The following is a 26,054-nucleotide window of genomic DNA, read 5'->3' on the forward strand; positions in this document are numbered from 1 at the left end:
TCGACCCCTGGGTCGGGAAGATCCCCTGGAGTAGGAAATGACAACCCACTCCAGCATTCTCACCTGGAAAATTCCATGGACAGATGAGCCCGGCATACTACAGTTGATGGGGTCGCAAAGAGTCAGACATGACTGAGCATGCACATGTCACAAACACAAGGAGTTGGCCACAGTTTACAAACAAGACTCTGGCAGTCTGAGGGCATTTTCCCAGGTTGTCAGCGCTAGGAAAGGACAGAAGAACTGGAACCCAAATATGTGCAACTTCAGAAGTCTGATCATTCCTCTACTTTCATGGAGAAACAGAATTAAAATGTCATGAGGAGGCTTGTCTTCTGTTTGCTGAAGGGCCTGGTAATTGTGTCTTGTTGGATCCTGGCCTATGCTCTTCCTGTACTTTCTCCTCCCCAGATCTCTTTCCTAGCATTTGAGGCTTTTCAGAGAATGGTGCCTGGAACCCCTTCCCTTCTCACACTACTCCTCTCTCCTCAGGAAATTTCAGCAATCTCCATACTTCAATCACCATCATAGATAGTAACACCCAGACTCCATTTCCAGACTAAGAGCTCAAGGTTCAGGGCTCCAGCCTTCTTGGAACACTCCACCCCACATGAGTTCAGTGTCCCCCGAAACCCACTCCTTCTCATGGGGTCCCCACATTGGGAATGGCTCCACTGTCCACCAGTCACTGGGTCACATGCCGGCCCTTGCTTTCCTCCTTCAAGGCCTGGTGCTGTCCTTCCTGCTCTACCACTCTCTGCCCTGCGCTTCATCCACCCACCCACCCCAGCTCAGGCCTCATGCCCTCCTATCTCTTCCGTGCTTCCTGCCTCCAGTTTCACTCCATTATCCATCCCCTGTACAGGCTCAGGCGGTCTCTTTCCCACCTAGAGTTGATTCTGCCTCTTCTCTTATCAGAGCCCTTTCTCAGACAGTTGGCAGTACAGCTCAAGCTGGTGTTCAAAATGCTTAATGGACTCTTGTCTACCCATCTTACTTCTCTGAACTTTAAAGCATCAAATCCATCTCTGGCTTCATTTTTTTTTTTTTTTAATTCAAGCAACATAGTGCTATGTTTCTGCACACAGACAAGTTTTCCATCCACCTGGTCGTTACACATTCATTTTTTCCCTCTGCCTGGGATACGCTTCGCCGCCTCTGCTCACTATAACCAACCTTATCCATCTTTCAAGACTAAATGCAAAATCTGTCCCATATTTGGAAAGAAATCTCTAACTTTCCAGGCGGGGATAGGTGCTTTTTCTGAGCTCTCACAGAGCCTGGGCCACCTCTACCATGATCCCTCCCTTGCTCAAAGCTCTCTTGAAGAAGTCTCTGCAGTGCTGAAACTGCTTTATATCCTGACCTGGGTTTTGCTTTCATGGGTGTTTACATGTACAATAATTTATCCAGCTGATATTTGGGATTTGTCCATTTATCACTGTATGTCAGTTACAGCTTAATTACAAAGTAAATAACCAAAAACAAGTAACAAAACATCCCCAAACCCCTGTCATCCTCAGGAAAAAATCAACACTCTTCAGCCTGGCATTGGAGAGTCTGCTTTTCTGTCTTATAGATCTAGCCATGGCAAATAGATGATCACTAAGAATGAGCTGAATGAACAAAGAGCACATCCTTTCCTGCTGTTGGTGACATTTGTGTGTGTGTGTGTGCGTGGTGGCCCACATCTCATTCTCCCTCTTTCTGCCAGGAGTCTCCCAGCTGCCCTTACAGTGAGGAGTGGTCATGCCGAACAGTTCTGGCCAACAAGGCAGAGTCTGCTGCTGGCTCTGGGAAGGCTATAGCTTTCCTTTATAAAAAGGAAGGGATGTGTGTCCACTTCTCCCTGCAGACATCACTTGTGAAGCTATAGTGTCATCTCCTGAGCACAAGGGAAGGGCCAAGAGAGGTAGAGAGAATTACAGCACTCTGCCCCAGTGCTGTGGAGACTGAGCTGTGGGCTGACAGCTGCCCTTCTTCAGACTTGGTTTGTGAGGAAACTATAACCCCTAGTGTTTTGCTATCATTACAAAACCAAGAGACTTCACATAAAAACCCAATACAGAGGTGTGGCTCCTGGAGCACTGTATCTGGGGTCCCTGACAGCGGGATAATCCCAAGTCACAGTAGCACGACCACGGGAATAACAGGAGAAAGAGCCCTAGGAAGTCACCGAACTAGACATTGCTCTGCAGGGGTAGGGGGCATGGCTCACACTGGAGGAGGCTGGAGGTAGCAGAGCTGGAGGTGGGGCCACGTGGGGGGCGGGGACTGGCCCAGCAGCAGGACGGAGAGCAGCAGCAGCAGCAGCAGGCCCAGGAGTGGCGCTGGGATCAGGAGGTGCCGGGTGACCCTGCGGGGAGGCAGCACAGTGCTTGGCGGCGCCCTGGGGGGCCCGTGGTGTCCCAGATGTCTGACCACCACCCTCCTTCTGGAGATGCTGTGGGGTGCACCTGAGCCACCGGAGGTGCAGGGGCCACAGGCAGAGCTGGCCCCAGACCAGCCTCCTGACTGGGACCAGCTCCTTCACCATGGGCACCAGGGCCTGCTGCAGCTCTGGTTCTGAGGGGCTGCTAAGGACAAAGGAAGGCAGGGCAATGGTGTTGGTCTTCTCCTTGGCCCCCAACTCCCATCCCAGGCCCCTGGGTCCCGCTACCTCTCAGGAGGGTTTCCGAGGATGTCTCCAGGGTGTGAGTCTTCTGGATGGAGGGGTAGGTCCACCTGGAAGGACAAAGGGGACAAATGGCCTCAGGTTTGTTGGACCAGGAGAGGCGCTCGAGTCAGCCCACCGGACAGAAGTGAGCACGCGGAAGGGGGCGGGACACAGTGGTGCAGTGCGAGCGCCTCCCCAGCACACGCTGCTGCGCTGGGCTCCCAGCTCTGCCAGTTTCCTGTCGCGTGTCGCCTGCACATCACCCCACCTGTCAGGCCCCACTTTCTCCATCTGCCAGACAGAAGAGATGGCAACGCCCGCCTCAAAGGGCTGAAGTGGAAAATGAATGAGAGAAATATGGGCAAAACCTAAACTATCAGGAGGTGGGCTTAGAACAGTGTCTGGTGGACAGCACCCAGTAACCATGTGAGCTACTCAGTATTATTATTTCCATTTTCTGTCTGACTCTGGAAGTACCCAAGCCCCCTGAGGTCAAAGACTATCTCCTCCAGGAACCCAGCCCTGGCCTGCGCCTAGTGCAGCATGGACACTCCTTGGGTCCATCTTCCTGCCCCGCACCGGGCCCAGCAGGTATTTTAAGATTAAAGCCCCCAATACTCCTTACTTTGCCACCTCATCCCCCATGTGTTTCTTTTTCCCTGTGTCTTTCTGAAAGGGTGTTCCCTCTGTAGATCTCAGGCTTTCTCATGCATGCCTTTGGTCTGGGGATGATGACTATGGCAGTAACAATACAATAATAAATGAGGAGTTCCAGCAACACCCTGATCTCAGCCACTGTCTTCACCTCTGTCACCTACTGTGCGTCTGCTCTGTGCCAGGCACTTTATGATGCGATCCTTAACCTTCATCCCCACCGTGGGAGCTGGGTAAGATCGTCGTCACACTAGCCATGAGGAAGCTGAGGTGGGCCCCAGTCTCCACAGACGGGAGTGTGGTGTGGTGGGAAAGAGGTGGGCCAGGGAGAGCATCTTGGTCAGTGTGGACCCTGAAGAGTCCCAGGTGCCCAGAATGGAAGCTGGCACACCTCCTGGCTTCTGACCTCACGTTTCCTTCCCTCCCTTCCTCTGCCTGAGCACCAGGATTGTCACCTGCCGCTCTGAGGAGCAAAGGAGCTGCTGTGTGTGGTGCCGGCAGGGCAGCTATGACAGATGCGGTGCCCCAGGAGTTCTGGGCTGGCCGGGGAAGGTCTGGCTCTTCCGGAGTGTGGGCCTACATACGTGTGCATTTCTGCAATCCGGGGGTGTAGCCACGTATATGGCGTAGAGGCTGTGGCCCCGTGTGCAGTGTGTGTGTGGGGGTCCCCTGGGAACGTTCTGGCTGCCCACTGGCCTGAAGCCTCCCACTACAGCACCGTCTGCTCTCATTAGCTACAGCGAGGGCGTTGTTAACTCTCGGCCAAACGATTTTTCTGTCTGCTTGGGGGTGTGGGCAGGGGCTGGGGAGGAGCTGTGACTACAGAAGCCTCATCTGAGGGCCTGGTGCTGGGGACTGCCTACCATGACCTGGATCTCTGCTCCGTCCTCTTCCTCTCTTCTGGGCAACCTGGGGCGACAACAAAGTCACTGCAAGCATCCGTCTCCCCTGCCTGGCTCCCATTCACCAGCTGTGTGGCAGAACCTTTAAAGCAGGGGGTCTTCACGTACATGGACCTGGAGGGTGCCCTGGAGCCCCGCGAGCAGACTGTTGCGTGTAGGTTAGCATCTGTATTTTTTCACCAAATTCCCCAGAGAGTCTGTGTGTGACCCCTAAAGGGTCAGGGGCCCCTCCACCTTATTGGCTTTCTCAGCTGCTCCTTTCCCAGCAGGTCCCCCAGGTGATCAGAGGCTTCTGGGTCTCAGACATCTCTGAGACCCTGCCTCCTGCCCCAGCTTCCTGCCTGGTGGGTTGGGCCATGCTCAGGGAGTCTGGGTCTCACTGCAACTGGGACTCCAGCTGAGGCTTCCCTGACTCCAGAACTCAACTCTGTGGATCCCACCCCCATCCCAAGTCATTTCTCTTAGGTATGGAAGCCCCAGCCTCTGTGCCCCCCGTGGTCACAGCTGCCTGAGCCCCTGAAACAGGCGCCTCTCTGGGGACTCAAGACACAAGCTGCCCAGCCCCAACGTCCCTTGGAGGCCGAGACGTCTGCACCACCCATCACCACCTTTACTGGGGACCGGGGACCCGGCGATCCAGCCTTAGCCACCAGTTTCAGACCCCACACCCTCAGGATACAGCTGTTTCCTCAACTCCGATTCAGTAAGGCACCCAGGCTCATTGGCCCCTAGCCTCTGGTCCAGTCAGATAACCAGCTGTCTGATCCCCTGGGATTTCTACGTGGGGTGGGGGGGGCCCGGCCCCTCTCAGTATCTGAGCCCTGGGCCACAGGACTCATCACTTCCCTCACACCCGGCTTCCCACTTTGTGGGCCATACTGCCCTCCCCCGCCCCAGGGAGACTGGGATGCCCAGCCTCTGCACCAGCCCTGGTCCCCGCTGCTGCTCAGCGCTGTCTTCTTTCCATTTCCTGGTGACGCAGGGGGAGGTTACAGCGCCGGGGGCCGCCATCCCGCCCAATCTCAGCTTTCCCAGACAAGTCCAATTAGAGGCCGTGGCAGGCAGCCTCATTAGCTGTCACAGCCAGGAGCCTGAAAGAGGGGAGGAGGGAGAGAGAGGCCCTGCAGGGAGGCAGAGGCCCCGTGGAGGAGGGTGGGCCCAGACATCCGGTGCTTTCCCTATCTTTGGAAGCAGCACATAAGCCTCGTAATAGTCGATTAACAGTCACAGGGCACGGGCTTGCCCCATCCCATCAGAGTAACTAAGCGGAGATCTGAACCCAGGCTGTGTGATCACACAGACCCCAGGGTCTCCCAGCTGTCTGAGCGCTCTGCTGGGGCACAATCTGGGTCTCATTTGCCCCAGGGCTCCTTGGGAGCCTTGGAGAAGTGTGTTCAGTCACAGTGACTGAGTGACTGAGCTGTCCCATCCGCCTGATGACTGTCTTCTTGCCTACGGGTCTCCTACATGAATATCACTCCCAGAGGACCCCACGCAGGGCTTCCTTCAAGTCTTCCCCTCAGGCGGGGTCAGGGGCTAGATGTCCTCCTGAACTACCAGGGTCTGGGGGTAAGGCTGGTCTGATTCATTTTGGTCCGCGGGCCCAGGGTCGCCTCTGTGGGAGTGAGGCGCCCAGAGGTCACGCCTCTGTGTAAGCCTCCCTTGGGGCTCTTCCAGGCCTGTACTCCAGCCATCTCAGAGTCACCCCGGGGCAGAGGGATGGCTCAGGGAAGACCAATCTCCTTACCTTGTCGATGGCTCCTCCCTTCCTTCCTGAGGGTGCGCTGACTCTTCCTGCAAGTTTCTCTGTGGGAAAGAAAAGCTTAGGTATCCTGGGCTTCCCCACCTACTTCTAAAACCTGCCCTTCTCCTGGGCTCCTCCTCGAGGGTGGCTCTACCTTCCCTCCAGGGGCAGAAGCCTGAAACTGGACCAGTTTTCCTTTGGGACCAGGAATTCAGGTCCTCCTGAACTTTTCACACTCACAAGCCTCTCTCACTCGTCTGGGCCCCAAAGAGGCTCAGCATTTCCCTTCCAACCCCCTTCTCCTCTGAGGTCCCCAGTTGTGGGCATCCACGTCCCTCTCTGTTTTCTCTGGAGACATCCAGCCTTGCCTGTGGCCTCAACCACCAACTAGACACCTTTCTAAATGCATCACTGAGCTCCACCCTTGTGCACCCACTGCCTCCGGGGCAGCATCCCTCATCCCTCAGGGTGCTCCCCTTAGGGGGTCACAAGGTAGGTTCAGTGTCTTTCTGTCTACCCCCTTTTCCAGAACCCAGAGCCCTCAGCCCCCTGTTGGTGAGTTGGCAGCTCTGTCTCCCCTGCCTAATTCTCGCTGCCTGTCCCTTTTTCTCCATCCCAGGGCCCTGGCCTGGCTCCAGCTTCATCCTCTAACTCTGGACCACTACCCCAGCCTCCTCCCTGGCCTCCCAGCCTCCCATGTGGCCCCAGAGGGATCTTTCTGTGCAGTACATCCAGAGCTGACTGCCCCTCCCCAGGCACAGCCTCTCAGCCTCACTGGCAGGGGATTCCTTTCATGATCCGGCCTTACCTCATCTCTGGCTAGTCGCCCCCAACTGCCCTCTACCTTCCAAACGTGTTACGTGGTTTCACGCTCCCATGTCCTCTCTGCATACTGTTCCCACTGCCTGAAAGACCTCTCCTTTCTCACACCACTTAACTTCTCTCTTTTTTTTCTTCAATATAAACTCAAGTGTCAGTTTCCCTGTGGTATCTCCTACTCCACACAGGCACTCCCTTCTCTGGGCTTCCGCAGGGCCCACCCCCCGACCCCCTCGCACACAGATCATCCTGCACTGAGATGGCCCATTTTCATGATCTATCAGGTCCTGAGCCCCAAGGGGTCCCCAGGACCCAGTGCAGGCAGTACCCAGAGGCCTGGCTCAGTCTTCCCCTCCAGGAGGCACCTGAGCGCTCTCAGCAGCAGTTCTAAGGTGCACCCGTGGGCTTCCCTGGCGGCTCAGCAGTAAAGACTCTGCCTGTCATTGCAGGAGACATGGGTTTGATCCCTGATCCAGGAAGATCCCACATATGGAGGAGCAACTAAACCCGTGTGCCGCAACTACTAAGCCTGTGCTCCAGAGCCTTCTTGCTTTGGAGCCCATGCTCCACGACAAGAGGCCACTGCAATGGAAGCCCACGCACAGCAACTAGGGAGCAGCCCCCGCTGGCCTCAACTAGAGAAAAGCCCTCGCGGCAATGAAGCCCAGCACAGCCAAAATTAAATATAATTTTTAAAATGTATGCTTCCCCTGAGGGATGCAGCTGTGGCCCCCACAAGCTGTGTGATCTCTCTCTGAGCCTCAGTTTCCCAAGAATAACAGGGTGAGGGATGAGGGTGCCTACAGCCCTCAGAGACAGTGGGAGAGGGCAGCGAGGAATCCAACAGAAGATTCTCTCAGCTCAGGGAAAAAGTGAACAGAGAAACTTTCTCTTTCAAGGGTGGTGAGCAGCTAGGAAGCAGTATGATTTTCAAGACAATAAAGCATTTTTTACAGAACTTTTAGCAATATTTTCTTAAAAAAAAATCCTCCTGTCACTAACAGATTACAAATCTCACTTTTCAACTGTGAACACTGAAGATGAGCTGTCTTCATTGTTTCAAATGAGGTCTGAAATATTGTTCAGGTAAATACAGAAGTCATAAAATGATGGCTATTGTTGGATTCTGGATTACAGAGTGGGCTTGTTAAGTTTTTTCTTAAAAGTGACTTGTATTCAAAAGGTAAATGCTTAAAGTACCTACATGGTATCAGGAAGAACAGTTCACTTCCTCCCTTCCCACCTTGTAACATTTTAAATAAGGTGATTCCGAGACAGTGTTTTTGAAACCACCACCACCCCCATGAAATTTGCATGTTTGGTTGGCTCACTTCCACATCAGCAGGCCAGTCCCTGGAGGGCAGGGGTGGTGTCCTGTCTGGCCAGGGGCTCTGAGGCCAGCACCCATCAGGCCCTCAGTCGACACCTGCCTATGGGATGGGGAACAGTGAAAGCGTCCTGGGCCCTGCTCCCAGCCCCTGGACCTGGCGGTCTCAGGGCACTCCCGTGCTCACCTGCCCCCCAGGAGGGGTTTCAGGAGGAAGCCCCTCCTCCCCATCCATCTCGCTGACCACCTCCTCCCACGGCCACACTCCACACAGCGGGCTGGAGAGATCGACGGCTCTCTCCTCTTGTTTCTGAGGCCAGGGAGAGGCCAGTGACGGCAGAGGTCAGGGGTGGCATGGAGATGGGCTGAGGCACGAGGATGGGGGCGGGGGGAGTGATATGAGGGTGGCTGGGGGTCAGCAAGGCAGCACCGGGAAGGGTTTGGTGCCCCGACCAAGGACTGGGGTAGGGATGAGGTTAAGAACCAAGGTGGTCCTGGGAGAAACGGGGTGGGCTGAGAGTCAGGGCGGGGTCAGAGTTGCCGCTGGTGGTGGCTTAGGGTGTTCTGGGGGTGTCAGGCCCACCTGCTGAATGGCCTGGAGCTCCACACCCAGCGACGGCGGCAGCAGGTTGGTGCAGTCCACTCTCCTCACCTGGGCCCCTTCGGATAGCCTGGCCACACAGTCAGGAGAGGGAAGGCTGCCTCCATGCCCAACCACCTGTCAGCCAGCCTATGAGGCTACTGCCCTGCCCACCTTGGGGCTGGAGGCCACGGTGGGGGCTCCCTGTCCTTGGGCTCCCCTCCTGCTTCCTCCTCCCCCGTCGTTCTACTCACTCATCCAGCCCCTCCTGGGTCTGACTCAGCTGCTCCTCCAAGTGGGAGATTTCCAGCCTCAGTTCCTACAAAGGAAGGAGTAAAGGATCCCTGGCTCTGCCTTTTCCCCAGCCCCACGACTGGGCTCCTCTTCCAAGGCCAGGTCCACTCCTTTGACTTCTTTGGGATCCTCCATACACATACAGACAAGGAGAGAAGGGGAAGAAACAGTAGCAGAAACTTAGGAAGCCAAAGAGAGGTAAAGAGCAACAGGAACCCGGAATCTAACCTATCAGTCAGGAAAACTAAGAAAAGGAGAGCAGGGATGGAAACACATGGGAAAACGAGAGACACAGAAAGGGGTGTCTACACCCCTATCACACACAGATGGGGTGCAAGAGACTCTGAAGATAAGGGACAGAGAGAGGAGTCACCCCAGGAGACGGAGGAACTGACCCAGAGAGAGGCAGAGACTGAAACCAGCCAGGCAGAGGTGTAGAAACAGGGGCAGGGGAGATGCTGTGAGAAATCACCCACAGAGAATGGGAGATGGAGATACAGAGAGAGAGAGAGAGGACAGAGGAAAAGTGAACATGCAGAGAGAGGGGGAGAGGGAGAGAGACGCACACAGTCAAACAGCAGTGATGGTAGAAACAAGAGGTGGAGACTCAGAAAAAGATCATCAGACACAGGAGGCAGGACACCCCAGAGATGGCAAGAGAGAAGCACGGCCTGTGGCCGGGCCAGGGGGTTACCTGGGTTGTGGCTCTGTACTCCTCCAAGGTCTTGGTCAGGCTCTCCGCGTGGCGAGTGCGCTGGGAAAGCCCAAAGCTGACTGAGGCTGGGCTCAACCCACCAAAGACCCTGAGGTCAGGTCCGGGGGAAGGGGGTTCGGATGGATGGGATGGGATTGGGGACAGAGCGAGACCTGAAGAGAGCATCAGCTTCCCTGGAAACCCTTTGACCTCTCTGGGCTGAGTTTCCAAGCATTAGAGTCTAGTATGCGTGCATGGCTAAGTCACTTCAGTCACGTGGACCGTACCCCGCCAGGCTCCTCTGTCCATGGGATTCTCCAGGCAAGAATACTGGAGTGGGTTGCCATGGTCTCCTCTACAGGATCTTCTCAACCCAGGGATTGAACCCGTGTCTCTTATGTTTCCTATACTGGCAGGCGGGATCTTTACCACTAGTGCCATCTGGGAAGCCCCAGAGCCAAGGAGAACTTTCCTTTGTAGACTTGAGGCAGGAGACACATCAAAGGCACATTTCCCTCCAGCCCACTCACCTCGGAGAGGATGGCGTCTCGCTGGCAAATGAGGTGTTCACATTCATAGAGCTGCCGCTGCCAAGGAAGGAGCCCGTCCATGTGTCTGGCCTGCCCTCCCTGGCCTATCCCGCTCTCTGGAGCTCCTCTCCTCAACCTCCCTTCATGTCTCTGGACATCAGCTACACTGAGAGGGCCTTCAGTGAGCTGCCCACTGGCCCTGGGGACCTCAGGGCTTGAGTCAAGTCCCTGATCTCACCAGACCACAGGGGCTGAAACTGGTGAGGGTAAAAACGGGCCTTGGGGAGGTAGGAAATCGTCAAGGCACTAGGGAGGGGTGGCACCTTCAACATGTCCTTCTCCGAGGCCAGCTCCTCACTCCTCCTCTTCACTCCATCCCGCTCGGCCAGGAGCTTCCCATTCTGGAAGAAGGGACCCTGGTCACGATCACTTCAGCAAATGGCCATGTTAATATTCAGAGCAGACATGTGCTGAGCACCTGATGTGCATCAGGCCTCATGCTTGGCACTCTTTCTTTTTTCTGAGCCTTTTAGATGCGGCTTTAATTATCCTTCAATGGCAGCCTTTCTAAGACTTTTTTTTCACTTTTTATTTTTATCAGGGTATAGCCGATTAACAATGTTGGGACAGTTTCAGGTGAACAGTGAAGGTGAACAGCCATATACATGCATCCATTCTCTCCCAAACTCCACTCCCATTCAGGCTGCCACATAACATTGAGCAGACTCCCATGTGCTATATAGTATATCCTTGTTGGTTATCCATTTTAAATATAGCAGTGTGTACATGTCCATCCCAAACTCCCTAACTATCTCTTCCTCTATCCATCCCCCTATTCCCTGTGCTCTGCTGCTGCTGCTGCTAAGTCGCTTCAGTCGTGTCTGACTCTGTGCGACCCCATAGACGGCAGCCAACCAGGCTTCCCCGTTCCTGGGATTCTCCAGGCAAGAACACTGGAGTGGGTTGCCATTTCCTTCTCCAATGCATGAAAGTGCAAAGTGAAAGGGAAGTTGCTCAGTCGTGTCCGACTCCTACCCACCCCATGGACTGCAGCCCACCAGGCTCCTCTGTCCATGGGATTTTCCAGGCAAGAGTACTGGAGTGGGGTGCCATTGCCTTCTCCGATTCCCTGTGCTCAGCTCTTCCTAATGTTTCAGCCCATTTAATCCCTCCAACAATCCTATAGGATCTCAGCTCTGATTTGCAGATGAAAAAATAAAAACAGCTGCAAAAATGGAGCTATGATGGGATGCATGTGAGGATTAAATGAACTAATAATTACTGCTAACATTTACGGAGCACCTTGCCAGTGCTAACTTACTTCTGTGCCCTCTTTTAAGGATAAAGATGGGAGTTCCCTGGTGGTCTAGTGGTTAGGATTCGGCGCTTCCACTACGGTGGCCTGGGTTCAGTCCCTGGTACAGAAACTGAGATCCTGCAAACTGTGAGGTGTGGCCAAAATAGATAAAATGAAGACAAAAATAACTGGCTCACAGAAAGACTGAGCAACTTTGCCCAGGTTATATACATGGGAATTCATGCAAATACACGTTTAATATATGTTAATGAACACAAATACATTTAGAACAATGCCTAGCATATACCAAAATTTGGTGTTATATTAAAAAGACATTTCTAAAACTTTGTATTATGAATTTTTAACCCACAAAAGTAAAACTAATGAAGTGGTGAACCCAGAAATTCCCCAGTGGTCCAGTGGTTAAGACTGTACTTTCACTGCAAAGGCCTGGGGTTCAATCCCTGGTTAGGGAACTAAGATGCCACAAGCTGCTCGACTCTGCCAAAAAAAAATTATGAACTCCCATTATCTGTCACCCAATTTCAGTAATTAGATACATTTTCCCTGTTTGTTTCTTCTCTATGCGCCAAGAGTTTGCTTTCTTTAACCAGATTATTTTAAAGCAAACCCCAGGCTTATTATTTCACCTATAACTACTCCAGCATTTCTATTTGCTACTTGAAGACTTTTCCTTTAGTAAGACCACAACGCAAGGATCACTCTCAACAAAGTTAAGAATAATTCCTTTGTATCATCGCACACCTAGTGCTCTTTTTTGGTTTTGGTTGTCTCACAAATGTTTTCTTCACATTTAGTTTGTTTGAATGAGGATCCAGACAAGGTCCACCATGGCTTTTGGTTGAAATGTCTCGTTTCACCCGGCAGTGATTCCCCCACCTTCCCAATCCGGGCACTTCTCCAGGCCCTTCATTTGTGGAAGAAACCAGGTTATTTTCCCTGTAGAATTGCTTTACTGTCTTCTTGTTTCCTGTGCAGGACCGTCTCCATGTTCCTCCTGCCTCATTATTCCCTATAAACTGATGGATAGATCCAGGGCCTTGTTCAGATTTTTGTTCAATATTTTGGCAGGAAGATTTCTTGGGCGCTACTCTCCTATCTGTGTCAGTCAAAGCTATGGTTTTTCTAGTAGTCATATATGGATGTGAGAGCTGGACCATAAAGAAGGCTGAGTGTTGAAGAATCGATGCTTTTGAGTTGCAGTGCTGGAGATCTCGAGAATCCCTTAGACTGCAAGGAGACCAAAACAGTCAATTCTGAAGGAAATCAACCCTGAATGTTAATTGGAAGGAATGGTGCTGAAGCTGAACTTCCAATAATTTGGCCACTTGATGCAAAGAGCCCACTCACTAGAAAAAACCCCGATGCTTGGAAAGATTGAAGGCAAAATGAGAAGCAGGGGCAGAGGACAAGATGGTTGGATAGCATCACCGACTCAATGCATGTGAATCTGAACGAAGTCTGGGAAATAGCGGAGGACAGAGGAGGCTGGTGTGATGCAGTACTGTGGTCACAAAGAGCCAGGCATGACTCAGCAATTGAACAACGATGTTCAACATGGTCGAGCAACAATGGCACAATGTAACAATGCCCACAACTATGGCACATCTGCATCAGAAGAATGTAAAGTCTGGCTGTCCCAACTATTCATGTTTACACTGTCACCATCCCCAGTTCTACAGAAGAAATTAAGGAGTGTAGGGGCTAAGAAACTTGACCAAGTTCACATGGAGAATAAGGTCAAATTCAAGTCTGATTCCAAATCCTGCACTTTTAGCTCTCACTCTCCTCTGGAGCTTGGGTGAGAATGGGGAACCAGCTTCACCCCTCATCTCAAGTTGCTCATCACTGGAGGTGGAGACTGACACAGAAGCATATGATAATAATGCCTGAGGTAGACTCTGAGGAGGCCTAGGACCTGGACCCTGTGGGAGCCCACAGCCTCCTTGCAAAAACCCTCTGGGAGCTTTTCAAGGAGGTTGTGCTGAGGCTGAGTCCTCAAGGGAGAGGGAGGGCAGTTATCTGGGAAAATAAGGGGGCCAACAGAGGGCAGCTCACACCAGCCAAAAATGGGACCTGATAAAATGCACCAAGTTGTAGCCTAGAGTTTCCAGGCACCAAAAACCTAGCAAGCTGCACTGAGTTGTTTTTTTTTCAGCACTTCTTTTCCTGGCTGTAGTGGGTCTTCATTGCTGCATGCCGGCTCTCTCTAGCTGTGGCGTGTGGGTTTCTCACCGCAGTGGCTTCTCTTGCTGTGGAGCACAGGCTCTAGGTGTGGGGGTTTCAGTGGTTGCAGTACATGGGCTTGGCAGTTGCAGCTTGCAGGCTCTCTAGTGTGGGCTCAGTCATTGTGCTGCAGGGGCTTAGGTGCCCGGAGACATGTGCAATCTCCCCAGACCAGGAATCGAACCACTGTCTTCTGCATTTCAAGGTGGACTCTTGACCACTGGACCACGGGGGAAGCCCTGCACTGAGTTTCTATATGGGGAAAGCATTTCAAAGCACAGAGGCAGTCAACTTTCCTTGGCCACACCTCTCCTCCTGGTGCCCCCGGGGAAATCAAGGCCAGCTCCTCCCTCACTCCAACCCAGCTCAGCTCCAAGTCTTCCATCAGCTGCCCTCACTCCCTGTGTCTCAGCGGGCCTGGGCTGCCAGGTGAAGGGCGGAGGAAGGACGGAGCCAGGAATGCTGTGTCAACATCTGTCCACCTGGCTGGGATTTGCAGGCTGGATCCTGGGCCGCTAGGCAGGGAACCTGGTTACTCAGCCGCTCTGGCTTCTTCTGCAGTAACCTGAGCCCCGCCCGCTCTGTGGGGTCTGTAGGAAAGCTGAGTGTCTGAGTGTCCCTTACTCCAGCATTATTCTGCGGTAACTTGAGAACTCCATCTATAGATGCCCTGTAGGCAGCTGCTGAGAGGGGAAAGGTAGGGGGAGGGAACCAAGAATAGCTGATTTATCGAGCGCCTAGGATGTCCCAGGCGCTGCTCAGAGCACTTCACCTGGCAGCAGGCCTTCTGGGCTGGAAGGAGAGACCACCGCTGACTGCCATTTGCCCTGCTTTCCTGGGGGGTCCACTCTCCACGGGAGTCGGGGAGAGGGGGTCCCAGCCCCAGGCTTAGAGGTGAATCAAGATGAAAATCTTAGCAGATTCCGGACACCCGGAATCTGGTTGGTCAGCTAACCCAGAGGCCATTCTCACCGCCTCTTACTCGCTTGCCTCCCACTGCAGAGGCCCAGCCTCTCTTGTCACGTGATCCACTGAGATGTAAGAGAAGTTTGTCGCTGCAGGGGTTGAGTTGGGGTGCTCCGGGAAAAATTTTTCCTTCTGATGAAGAGAGAGAGAGCCACGAGAGGAGCATTTGTCCCTCTTTGTCCTGCTTTGAGTGAGAACATGACGTCTGGAGCTGTTGCAGCCATCTGGGATCCTAAGGCCACAGGCAGACAAACAAGCCAAAAAGCTGCCAGACTAGCCCAGAACCTTCAAAACCTCTTGTCAGTTAATGTTCTTCATATTGAAGCTGCCGCGTCTTCGGCATTTTCTTCCCTGGAGCTGAAAGTAGTCCAGACCTGTCAGTGGCTGTGTTACCCATGCCAGGGAGTGGTTTGGCTATAATCATTTGAAGTCTTCTTGGCCAATGAGATATAAGAGGGAGATCCCATCATGGGGCTTCAGGGAAAGTTCCTTCTTGTTCTTTTTTTTTTTTTTTTTAATTTTCAAGTTTTTTGTGGGATCTTAGTTCCTCGACCAGGGATTGAAACCATGTCCCCTGAATAGTGCATAGTCTTAACCACTGGACTGCCAGGGAAGTCTCTCTCCTTATTCTTAAAAAGAAATGTTCTGGAAAGAACAGTCACATCCTGCCTGCAGCCCATGCTTCACACCATGGTAGCTGTTCTGCAGCAAGATTCTCACTGCCCTAAACAGAGAGAATTTTCATGAAAGAGCCAGGGAACAGTAGTGGAATACTTTTTGGTTTGAATGTAAAAGCCATAATACAGACATAGGACAAAGAGATTTTGGAAAACTAATGAACAGATACCAGACGGAATGAGTATTACTGCTTGGACTGGGCAGAGATTCTCAGGGCTGGGGAGGAGTTCAGGAGAGTCAAGGAAGAGAAAAACAGAGTGCAAATGCCTCCAGGCCAGCCCCAAGCAACCGGTTAGAGGGCTGGAGAGGAGGATGGATATAGTTGAACCACAGAACCTCTGGGATATCATCTGGAGGTTGTTTCCTAGCTCAGTCTGTGAACCAGAAACATATGTGAGTAAGAAAATAGAGGTGGTGGTGTGAGGAGTTAAAAGCCTAGAAGGCCCAGTGAGGCCCCTGTAGCCACAAAGTCACAGGAAAGCAGTTAGATCTCCTCTGTGCCCCTACAGGGTGTGGAGAACCCCCAATGGTATTCCTGGGTCGTGGGGTCCAAACGAGGGCCACCACCATCACATGCAGTGAGGACGGTACCCAGAGACCAGAAGGCAATGTCAGCCTCCCAGTGGATGCCAGCACGCAGTGGTGACTAAGGCTGAGGACCAGATGGGACAAAGAGCATCAATCTTGTGACCAGCAGAGAGAAGAGACATTGAGTGAGGAGCACTGAGACGCTGCGTGGGTTTCCAGCAGCTTAGATGCCACCTTGTGTGTGGGGTTTATTTCCCCCTAAAAGGACTAAGTGGACCGCGAATTAACTAAGATAATGTTTTCTGTCTCGGATAGAATGAGGCTTGAATCTGACCTGAGGCTAGACTGGGCCTGTTCATGTTATGTGCGAGGTTCCGGGATAACAGAGGCCATTTAATTCCCACAACAATCCTAATGAACAGATACCCTTCTCTCCTGTTCTTACAGAATAAATCTGTGGCTCGGGAAGGGGAGGTCACCCGCCTGCAGGCTGTCTGTTGTGCAGGGATGGACTTTGAATCAGGGCTGACTGTAAGACCTGTTTTCTTACCATCATAAAAAAATACTAATACATGAACAGTAACAGCTAGCTTCTAGGGAGCTCTTCCCATGTGTCCTGCCTTGTGCCTCGAGCTATAATCATCCCCTTGTTTAAATTTCACACAATCCAACCAGGGAGAGTCCGATATTTTGCCCTTTATCACAGATGAGGACACCGAGGCAGACAGAGAGGCGGACTGGCCCAGGCTGATGTCAGCAGCCTCACCAAAACCAGGAGTCAGCCAGGCGCCCCACACTCTTCTCAGCTGTAGCAGCCCTTTCATGCAGCCACATGACCTTCAGGGACATTCACATGTTACTGTGATTCTGGGGTCTCCTTCACCAGACTGAAGGGTGTTTGGGGAGGCAGTAGGCAGGAAGATCCTGAGGACTGGGGAAGGGGTGGGAGGGTGTGCTGGGCCTCAGCTCACCTCTTCCTGCAGAGTCTCCATCTCGGCCACCAAACGCTGCTGCTCCTTTTCCTGACCAAGCCCAAAGAGAGAACAAAGGCTTCTTTTGGGGCTCCTCTGCCCCTACGCTGCCCTTCTCCCACCCCTGGGAACATGACTCAGGTTGGGTCATGGAGGAGCAGGGCTGGGGGAACGGGTCTGAGGAGGCCTGCTGGCTCCTGCTGTCCCCTTTTGTCATGAGAGGGATGGCAAGCATCCTACTCAAAGTCTGGGGTGAGCAGGAAAGGGATTGAGGGAGACCTGGGTGACCTTTGCCCTTTCCCATTCTGTAGTCAAGCTCTGTTGCTCAGACTCCAAGAAAGTGGGAAGAAGAGAACAACTTTGTACCCCTTGCCCAAAACCCACCGTGTGCCGGGCCTGGGCCAGAAGGCTGCGGTTCTGTTCCTCCAGGCTCTTGGCCAGAGTCTTCAGGTCCTCCAGCTCCTCATCCACGCCCCTGGCCAACTGCAGAGCCTGCTGGGTACTGGTTGGGGTGGGGAGGTAGGCCACAGGAGAGAGAGGAAGATCCTGTGGTCACAGGTAGAGGTCACAGAAGTAGATCCCCTCAGAGCAACAGAGAAATCTCAGAGACTCAGAGGGGTGGGTACAGAGACCTACAGAGAGGGGCACAGAGACCCAGCGAGAAATGAAGGAAAGAGACAGAGTGGGCGACAGAGACCCAGTTTCTACTCAAACACCAAGAAAGTGGGAGGGAACCTGGGCCTGTGGGCAGGTAGGACGTGGAGGGTGCAGGACGGTGGACGTGGGGCCTGGCCTACCTGCGGAGCTGCTTGCGCAGGGCTGATATCTCCTCCCCGAGGCGTGCGGACCCCTCCTCGGCTGTCTCCACACTACGTTGCAGTTTGGCATTCTCCCCAGCCAGCCGGCGGTTGCTGAGCTCCAAGTCCTCCAGGCTGCTCAGCAGGTCGGCAGTGGCAGGCCTGGGGGCAGGGAAGGGGCAGGGTCACTGTCTGCAGCCCTGGCCTCCGTTCCCCAGGTTGGGTAGGTGCCGGTGGCAGGGAAATTGGCTCCTCCAGACAAACAGGAGACAGCCCTGTTCTCCCTGAGCTATTAGCCCAGCCTGCTTCCCTCACCCACTCCCCGGAGGACCCTAGGCCCTAGGCCAGGCCCTGGGCCCTAGGCCGCTGGAGGGCATGGGCAGGGGGAGGGCAGGGAGGGACTGAGGATAGGTACAACTCAGGTCTGGGGTCTTCGCCTCCGAAGCTCTCCAGATTGGCCGGATCCTCAACTTCTGGGCATCCTAGAGGGAGACAGAGGGTGGTGGGCTCCCAGGTGATCCGAGATGTTAGCAACCCCCGGACTCCAGCCTTGGTCCTCCTTTGGCTTCCACCCTTGCGTTCACTCTAGGTGATCCCACCTGCTCCTGGGGCTGCACTCATACCACCATCCAGAAAGCCTCTTGTTCATGGGCACCTTGAGCTCAGGCTAGATTTCCCCATGGGGCCCAACCACCCTACATTCATCACGCCAGACCCTGGGCAGCATTCCAGCTGCCCTGAACCTTGTCTCTCCTCTCAGTTCCCCCACTTACTCACCCAGCCCCTGGGCCGTCCTGGCTCCCTCCCTCCTCTTGCCTCGGGCCTCTCACCTTCTCCCCCTGGACCCTCACCACAGCCTCCACCCTGGCCTCCAGCCTCTCCCTCCTGTCCTTTCCCCATTCAGCCCCAAAGGGGTCTTTCCTCCCCCAGAGTTAACATCTTCTCTCCTTCGCACAACCCTCCCCTGACTGCCCCCAAGCCACGTTGGAGGAGGTTCAAGAGCATGTTAAGAAAGCTCTATTTTTTGGTTTTTGTTTTTATAAGGCTGGAGAAATGTAACACCAGTAACACCAGCACTTTTTTATGGAGCACCTCCTGTGTTGAAGGCTTTGGGGCAGAATGGTGAGCAAATCAACTGACAAAACAAGAGGGCAGGTAATGAGTCATAATCATATTTCTACAGGGAAGGGATGCAGATCTGTGCTGAGGATGCTGGAGAGAAAGGGACCTTCACTTGCAGCATCCCAGGCTTTCCCCACCAGGGCTTCCCTACCCCGAGTGAAGGATGAGGGAAGACGTGGAAAGTTCAGGCTGAGGAAACAGCCTGAGCCCAGGCCAGGCGGGAGATGGGGACAAGACCAAAGGGACAGAGGGTGCAGAAACTAGAGTGCAGGGAGGGGTGATGATGGTAAGAGGTGGGAGGGACCTCCGTGGCAGGACTGGTGTCAGGAGGAGGAGTTGAAAACAACCGATGAGGGAAAAAAAAGCAAACACCAGAGCTCAGGGCACGTGGGGAGGCAGTCATGGAGGTGCCTAGAAAGCTAGGTTAGAACAAATGTCTCTGGGGTCCGGCCCTATCCCCTGCTCTGGCCCCATGGGAAGTACCCCCCACTGTCTGACCCTGGGCCTGCCTGCTTCATTCTATATATAGTGATCTCACCAGATGGCAGTTGCTGGGAGGTCAGGGCTCCCTCGAAGGCTGTCTCCTCTTCCAGCTCTAATCCCCTGTATCAAAGGGATGAGGCTTAGGGCCCCTGCAGCCACCTCCCCCAATCCTGACCAGCCTCCGACAGGGGGTTGCGGGTGATGGGAGGAGGGGCCAGGTCAGGTGAGAGCAAGCACCGTGGGGAGGAAGGTGAGGCCAGATGGCAAGCGCCTGGGGCCAGATGGAAAAGCAGGAGGGGCAAAGACTGCCCCTGGAGGAGGGTTGGGGAGGGGCCTCTGTCAGCCCCTCAACATCCCCCTTCTCCTCTCTCCAGCCCCTTTCATTTCTGTCCTCAGACCCTCCCCTCACCCCAACCTCATCTCTATTCTCCTCTCTTCTCAGCCTCCTTCCAACCACAGCAGGTCCCTCTGCCCAAAGCGTGCTGGCTGCAGTAAGCAGGTATGAGCTTAGGTCTTAGGAAAGGTTTTCTGAGGGGGGCTGGGGTGGGGGATGGAGGTGCGGGGACCCACCCATCCAGCTGACAGGCAGTGATCCAGTCCCGCATGACCACCAGGAAGGTGTCCAAGTCCACGGTGGCCTGAGGGCCCTCCCCACTGGGGTCCAGGCTGCAGGCCAGTGTTTGGAGGCGAGCATCCTGGGGACCCCGTCCAGTCACGGCCTCCAGGTAGGCTAGTAGATGGGTCACAGCCACAGTGCCTGGGGACAGAGAGGCTGTGAGGGAGGCTGGGCCAGGAGAGGGGGAGGGGTGGGGACCACTGGCTGGGCTGGTGGCACCCCTGCACCGTGCCCTTTGGGCAACTCCCTCCTCTTCCCCGAGTCAACGTTTTCACCTGGAAACGGGGCCCAGTCATCTGCACCTCAGAGCTGGACCAAAGAGGACCAGCTGAGCCCACCAAGCCCCCAGTGGCTGCCTTTCCCCCCTTCCCCAGGCTCCAAAGCCCCGCCTTCCTCTGCTTACCCTCCTCCCCTAGGTTTCCTCCCCCCACCATCCCCTATCCATTTCCTTCCTGAAGCTTCCCAGTCACCCACATCACCCCAGCCCATCCCTCTCTCTGTGGCCCCCCAGTTCCCAGCCCCCCAGCTCTGTTCCTTATTATTCCTTGACTCTCTGACCTGTTCTCTGGGGGTCACAAGCTTCGAACGTGGAGTTGAGTATTTGCTCCTCTAAGCTGAGCAGTGTCCCCAGGCTTCTGTCCTCTGCCTGGTCCCAGAGGTACACTGAGGAGACAAGAGGGCCAGCCCATCTGTGGGGAGGGGGCCGATGAAGAACAAAGAGGGGCTCCTGCAGAGGGGAAGGAATTCATTCCAAGCTGCCTGGGCTTTGGGCTGGTGGGGGCCACAAGGTGAGGGTCTTTGAGTCACCTTCCCCATCCCCCGATTTGGGAATGTGGGCCCCCCCCATCTTTCAGGCCAGGAAGTGCCCCCGCTGTCTAATCCCTTGTGTCCAATCGGCTCAGGAGCCCACAATACTGAACAAAACCTCTTATAGCCTTTTTTCCTCTCTTCCCTGGCTTAGAGGGGGCGAGGGGCAGAGGAGGATGAAGAAGAGAGGATTCTGGGAGAAGCAGAGGGTGAAGGGGGCCCAGGAGCCAGGAACAATCCGATACTGCGCGGGCAGCCTGGATCGATCCCGCCTGCCCACAGATCTCCCGTCTCCCAGCCCGCCTCATGGCTGGGTCTCTCCTCCCCACATCCCCGAGGCTGGCTGGCGTCATCAGCACCCACGGGCTGGGGCCTGAAACAAAGGGGGATGGGACAATCCAGGCAGGGTGAATGGTGGGGGAGCGGTTCCAACCTCAGAGTTCCAGCCACAGGACTGTGGCCAAGTCTGTCTTCCTTTTGGAGCCTCAGTTTTCCCACCGGTAAAATGGGTGGATAGATTGATCCTCCCCCTCCCTGGGGCTGGGAGGGTGAGGTCTGTGTAAGTGAAGAGCACCTCCTGCTTCCCACCTCTGCACAACTGAACATCCTGGGGTCTGTCTGCTGCTGTATTCACTGTGCCCACACAAAGAAGCACTCAAAAAATGTTCCAAGATATAGAAAGAGCCTATACAGTCTCCACCCCTGGACCCACTAGATCTTTCCCAGGGCTGGAAGTGACTGCTGAAGCTCCCTGCCCTGCCCCTAATGCTGGGTATAGCAGAGTGCAGGCTGCAAGGTCTGGCAGACTCAAGCGCAACCTGGGCAAGGGACTCAGTCTCTCTGAGCCTCAGTTTCTTCCTATGGAAAATGAGTGGGTGGGTGAGTGGGGGTTACTTCCCTCCTAGAGAGGAGATAAGATATTAATAAAATCTGGAAGCTTGATAATAAAACTGAACATTTATCCAGCATTTACTAGGAGCCAAGCCTCTTCTGGGGGCTTCCCTTGTAGCTCAGTCGGTAAAGAATCTGCCTGCAGTGTAGGAGACCCGGGTTCGATCCCTGGGTTGGGAAGATCCCCTGGAGAAGGAAATGGCAACCCACTCCAGTATCCTTGCCTGGAAAATCTCATGGACAGAGGAGCCTGGTGGACTGCAGTCCATGGGGTTGCAAAGAGTCGGGCACGACTGAGCGACTAACACTAAGCCTCTTCTAAGCATTTGACATGAACCACAGCGGCTGCTATGATTAGTCCCAGTTTACAAACCAGGATGCTTAGGCACAGACAAGTGGGAAACTTGCCCAAGGTCACATGTTCAACATCTGACTGCCATTTCTCATCCCACTAACTCTTCAAGCGTTCTCTGTACTGAGCTAAAAATTCAGCCCCTTTGGGTTTGAACTTCGGCTTCTAGGGAAAGGGAGCAGGACCTACAGTTAGGGGAGACGTGGTGCCCCCCTACATTATGCAGGAGGACCCTGCGGCCCAGTGAGGTCACCCAGGACTGCCTGGCTCCAGATGTTGTGGGATCTGAGGAGCTGCATGGATCTACAGAGCAGATGCGACCCTCAGCCTCCCGGGGCCCCTCAGGAAGATGTCACTCTGCTTCTCTCCTTCCTCAGTGTCTCTACCTCTCTGTCTGTCCTGTCCTTTCTCTAGTTTTGTCTCCGACTCTTGCCATCCTCCTCCCCATCTCTTTGGCCCTCAAGTCCCACCCATCTGTCTCCACATCTTCCACCCCCATCTTCTTCTCGGTCTCTGTGCTGCTTCTCCCGTAACTCAGCGACTCTCCACTATCCAAGGCTTCTCTCTCCTCACTCCACTGTTACTCTGTCTCTCTCTCTTCACCTGCTGCTTTCCTCAGTCTCCATCTCTCCTGGGTGTGTCCCTCCCCTTTCCTCTGGGAGTCTCCCAAAGCTGGCTCAGCCGGCAGCCACACGATCCTCGGTGGCCGCACACCCTCTGCTGGTGCACATGAAGTTTACACGTTCAGATGTTGGTCACTTGGTCAGCCTGCCCAGGTGTCTGCCTCCTGCCTTCACCTGGCAAGCCTCCTGAGGCCAGAGAGAAAAGACACCGGCTTTGAGGCTAGATGCTAGGAGCCTCTAAGAAAGGGGCCCTGTCTCTCTTCTAGGGTGGGAGTTTCCCTTGGGCTGTCTCACTGTTTAATAGATGAGTTTCAGAAAGGACAACCCAACATCTTCCTCCTGAAGCTACTTTCACACCCACTTGGTCTGTGTCCATCTGATCATTCAAAAGTTAGTAACTGGGTTCCAATTATACGTCAGGTATTGCTCCTGGGCAGCACGATCAGCAGGATAGCCAACGGCCACAGTGATTCTTGAGACCTGAACTGTGGTGAGAGTGAGATGAGATGCTCTATTGGTATAAAGTGGCTTCCCAGGTGGCTCAGTGGGTAAAGAATCCGCCTGTAATGCAGGGGACACAGGAGATGTGGGTTCGACTCCTGGGTCAGGAAGATCCCCTGGAGGAGGGCATGGCAACCCACTACAGTATTCTAGTCTGGAGAATCCCACGGACAGAGGAACCTGGTGGGTTACAGTCCATACGGTTGCAAAGAGTCAGACACGACTGAAGTGACTAAGCATGCACACACTCACATTAGTGTAAAGTACATGCCAGATGTTGAAGACTTAGTATTAAAAAAACAGAATAACTTCAGTACATTTTTATATTGATTGTATGCTGAAAGGACACTGTTTTAGATGTATTAGGTTAAATAATACTATTATTGCCATCTGTTTTGTCTGTTTCTTCTTTTTAATTCAATGTAGCTATTAACAAATTTAAAAGTATGTGTGTGTATATATACATATGTGGTTTGCATGTTGGCCAATGCTGCTCCAGGGGCTGGGTATACCAGAGTGAATAAAACTGAGCCTGCTCTGTGGAGCTCACGTTCTAGTCGGAGAGACAAAGTCTAAACAGACAGATGAAGAGATGTCAGTCCTCTGAAGAAAAGTAAAGAAGGAAAGGGGAGAGAGAGAGTAACAGGGGAGCTCCTTTACAGAAAGCAGAGATCTGCAAGAAGTGACGGTGAGTCTGTACGTCACTGGAGGGGGTGCTGCAGGCAGGGGGCACGCACAGAGGTTTCTATGCCTGCAGCTTGGCCTCCCCAGAACAAATAAGGTGTCCAGACAGGTGGGCACACAGCAGGTACCTCATCAAGGATTGTTCTCTGCATCCCACCCTGCCTCAAAGTGGAGGCTCAGCCACCCCAAGCCAGCTCTTCCAAGTCCCTGAATCACAACCTGGTGCCCTGCTCACCATTGCTTCCTCCCCACCCTCGCATGGGACAAACAGGGGCCCAGTCACTTACTTTTTGCGGTGGGGCCACCTGCCTGGTCCTCTGGCATGTCCATGGGCCACCCTGGCTGCTCTGCAGCTGGTGGAGAAGCTAACAGCTCCCCTCCGTCGCTGGAAGGGACCAAAAAGGGACTGGCTGCTCCCCAAGCTCCTAGAAGGACAAACGGGAATGGCCTCCTCAACCAGCCACCCGAGGGTGGGGACCCGCCCTGCCCCTCCTGTGCCCCAGGCCGTTCTGGGTTCTCAGAACCTGTTTGCCCACCCCTGCCTCGACCAGAGCAGCTTTCGCTCAGACCTGTTTTATGGATTGGAGGTGTGGGCTGGGAAAATGGGGGCCTAAGGAGTGGGTGGCAGAGATCAAAGCGGGGCTGGTGGGTGGGGGTCATTCCCTCCTGCCACCCCTCCTCCCCACAGTTTGTCAAGTTCCCCAACCCTGTCCCTCCTGCCCTATGATTCTCCCTTTCCCCTCCTTGCCTTCCCTACAGCTCGGGTCAGGTCTCAACCTCCCCTCCTGGCTCCTTGGCCCAGCCTCTTCCTCAGCCTCCTGCCTCCAGTCTCCCGCTCCAGTTCATCCTCACAAGCGCTGACCTGCCCATCCCCTGCACAGTGTTGCCCCATGGCTCCCAAGCACCCTAGGGACAGAGCCTAGACCTTGGACTTGATATTGAAGGCCCAGCTTGGCCTGATCCCACGTGCATCCGCCACCCTCAAACCCACTTGCAACCCTGAATCCTGTGCTGTTGACCAAACTGGGCTGGTTCTTCCCACCTCCAGGTCTCTGCCTGGGACATCCTTCTTGCCTGCCCTTCCTGTCTCGGCTCCCACGTCCCCTCCTCTGGAAACCGTTTCTGGGCTAGGTGATGTCCCTGGGTTCCCACAGTGCCTTGGGCTACTTACATTCTCGCCCATCAGCCTGTATTTGGAACTGTTGGCCTCCTGCTTGAGTTTGAACCCCATCTTTCTCCTGTTTCCAGCCCTCCCATGGTTCCCTAGTAACCTCAGGACTAACTACCTAGCCTTTTGGGCTGGTGTGGCACAGAGTGGTTCCTGCAACTCCTGGCTTCTTGTCATTTTTCTCTACCCTGGCCAACCTCCAGGTCCCTCACGGCTCAGGGGGACTCAGCATCTTTCCTGGTTCTCCCAGGCCGAGGGTTCCAGCTCCTCTGGGGAGCCTCCCCTGAGTCCTGGGAGCAGTTAGAGGCTCTGACATTCTGAGGGAGAAGTTTGACAGTTTTTGAAGTTTGACAGTATTTCTAGACGATTCTGACAGGATTTCAGGGGTCATCTACGAGATTTCCTGGAGGGTTCCCTTCAGTATTTCTGAGGAAGCTTGGTCAGGATTTTAAGACCTTTAACAAGACTTGGAAGGCCCTGATATTGGGGACTCTCCCTTAGGATTTGGGGGCTTGCCAGGATTTCGGGAGGGGCTCTGACACGGCTATTCTGGGAAGCCTCGCCACGGCCTGGGCGCACCTGGAGCCACGTCGCAGTGTTCCAGTCTCGGGACACAAATGAGGGCCACGAACGACAAACAAACGACAGTTGGGTCCTGAGGAGATGCGCGTGCGCTGTTCCCACCGGAAAAAGAAAGGTGCTAGGGCGCGACTGGGAGCGCACGAGGGGTCTAAGCCACGCCCCTCCCGGGCCCCTCCCCGGGACGCAGGCGCACACCGGGACAAGGAGCTCTCCTGTCGCTACGGTTACCTGCGAGGCCGCGCATGCGTAGGACTGACCGGGCGTGCCCCGACTGGTGGAGCAGGCGCATGCGTACTGGCTGAGTCGATAAAGGCGGAAGAGATTAAGGTTGCTAGAAGTGCCCAAGGCTGGGGTCTTCTCTGCGACCTTAAGCTTGGGTGAAATGGGCCCAGGCAAGGGAAACTTGGCCTGAGAGACCCTTTGTCCACCCCCCCCCCCCCCACTTCTTATCAGCCACTAAGTTGTGTCATTTTTGCCCTCTGTTCCGTGCCAGGCTGCCAATCCGTCACAATGATGTCCTGTCTGTCCTACCTCACTACTC

At 54.2% G+C, this 26,054-nt stretch overlaps 1 protein-coding gene across 2 annotated transcripts; it reads right to left on the bottom strand.

Moving 5' to 3' along the window:
• Positions 1–1,417: 1,417 nt before the first annotated feature.
• CCDC155 (coiled-coil domain containing 155) lies at positions 1,418–25,744 on the bottom strand. 2 transcript variants are annotated; one of them, XM_027515160.1, is made up of 20 exons: positions 25,511–25,744; positions 24,051–24,188; positions 20,464–20,568; positions 19,860–20,046; positions 19,345–19,409; positions 18,100–18,166; positions 17,685–17,846; positions 17,272–17,389; positions 16,888–16,938; positions 10,524–10,601; positions 10,201–10,257; positions 9,671–9,730; positions 8,937–9,001; positions 8,686–8,773; positions 8,290–8,412; positions 5,960–6,018; positions 4,174–4,219; positions 2,660–2,724; positions 2,466–2,576; positions 1,418–2,356 (listed from the first exon to the last, which is right to left on the bottom strand). In XM_027515160.1, exons 2-20 carry the CDS (start codon positions 24,091–24,093, stop codon positions 2,215–2,217), a joined length of 1,692 nt encoding a protein of 563 aa, XP_027370961.1. In that variant the 5' UTR covers positions 24,094–24,188; positions 25,511–25,744; the 3' UTR covers positions 1,418–2,214. The 2 variants fall into 2 exon arrangements, with proteins under 2 accessions (XP_027370961.1, XP_027370960.1); XM_027515159.1 differs by lacking the exon at positions 2,466–2,576.
• Between the last annotated feature and the right edge of the window lie 310 nt (positions 25,745–26,054).

The sequence above is a fragment of the Bos indicus x Bos taurus genome, chromosome 18 (assembly GCF_003369695.1).
Source record: "Bos indicus x Bos taurus breed Angus x Brahman F1 hybrid chromosome 18, Bos_hybrid_MaternalHap_v2.0, whole genome shotgun sequence".
Lineage (NCBI taxonomy): Eukaryota > Metazoa > Chordata > Mammalia > Artiodactyla > Bovidae > Bos > Bos indicus x Bos taurus.

Bases quoted from the DNA above. Each gene is read 5' to 3' on its own strand.
- CCDC155 (XM_027515160.1), bottom strand. From the start codon at position 24,093: ATGGACATGCCAGAGGACCAGGCAGGTGGCCCCACCGCAAAAA. The intron at 9,731-10,200 runs GTGAGTGGGCTG...GGGCTTTCCCAG, and splicing joins GAGACGCCATCCTCTCCGAG to CGCACTCGCCACGCGGAGAG. The intron at 8,413-8,685 runs GTGGGCCTGACA...CCCTGGCCTCAG, and splicing joins AGCTCCAGGCCATTCAGCAG to AAACAAGAGGAGAGAGCCGT.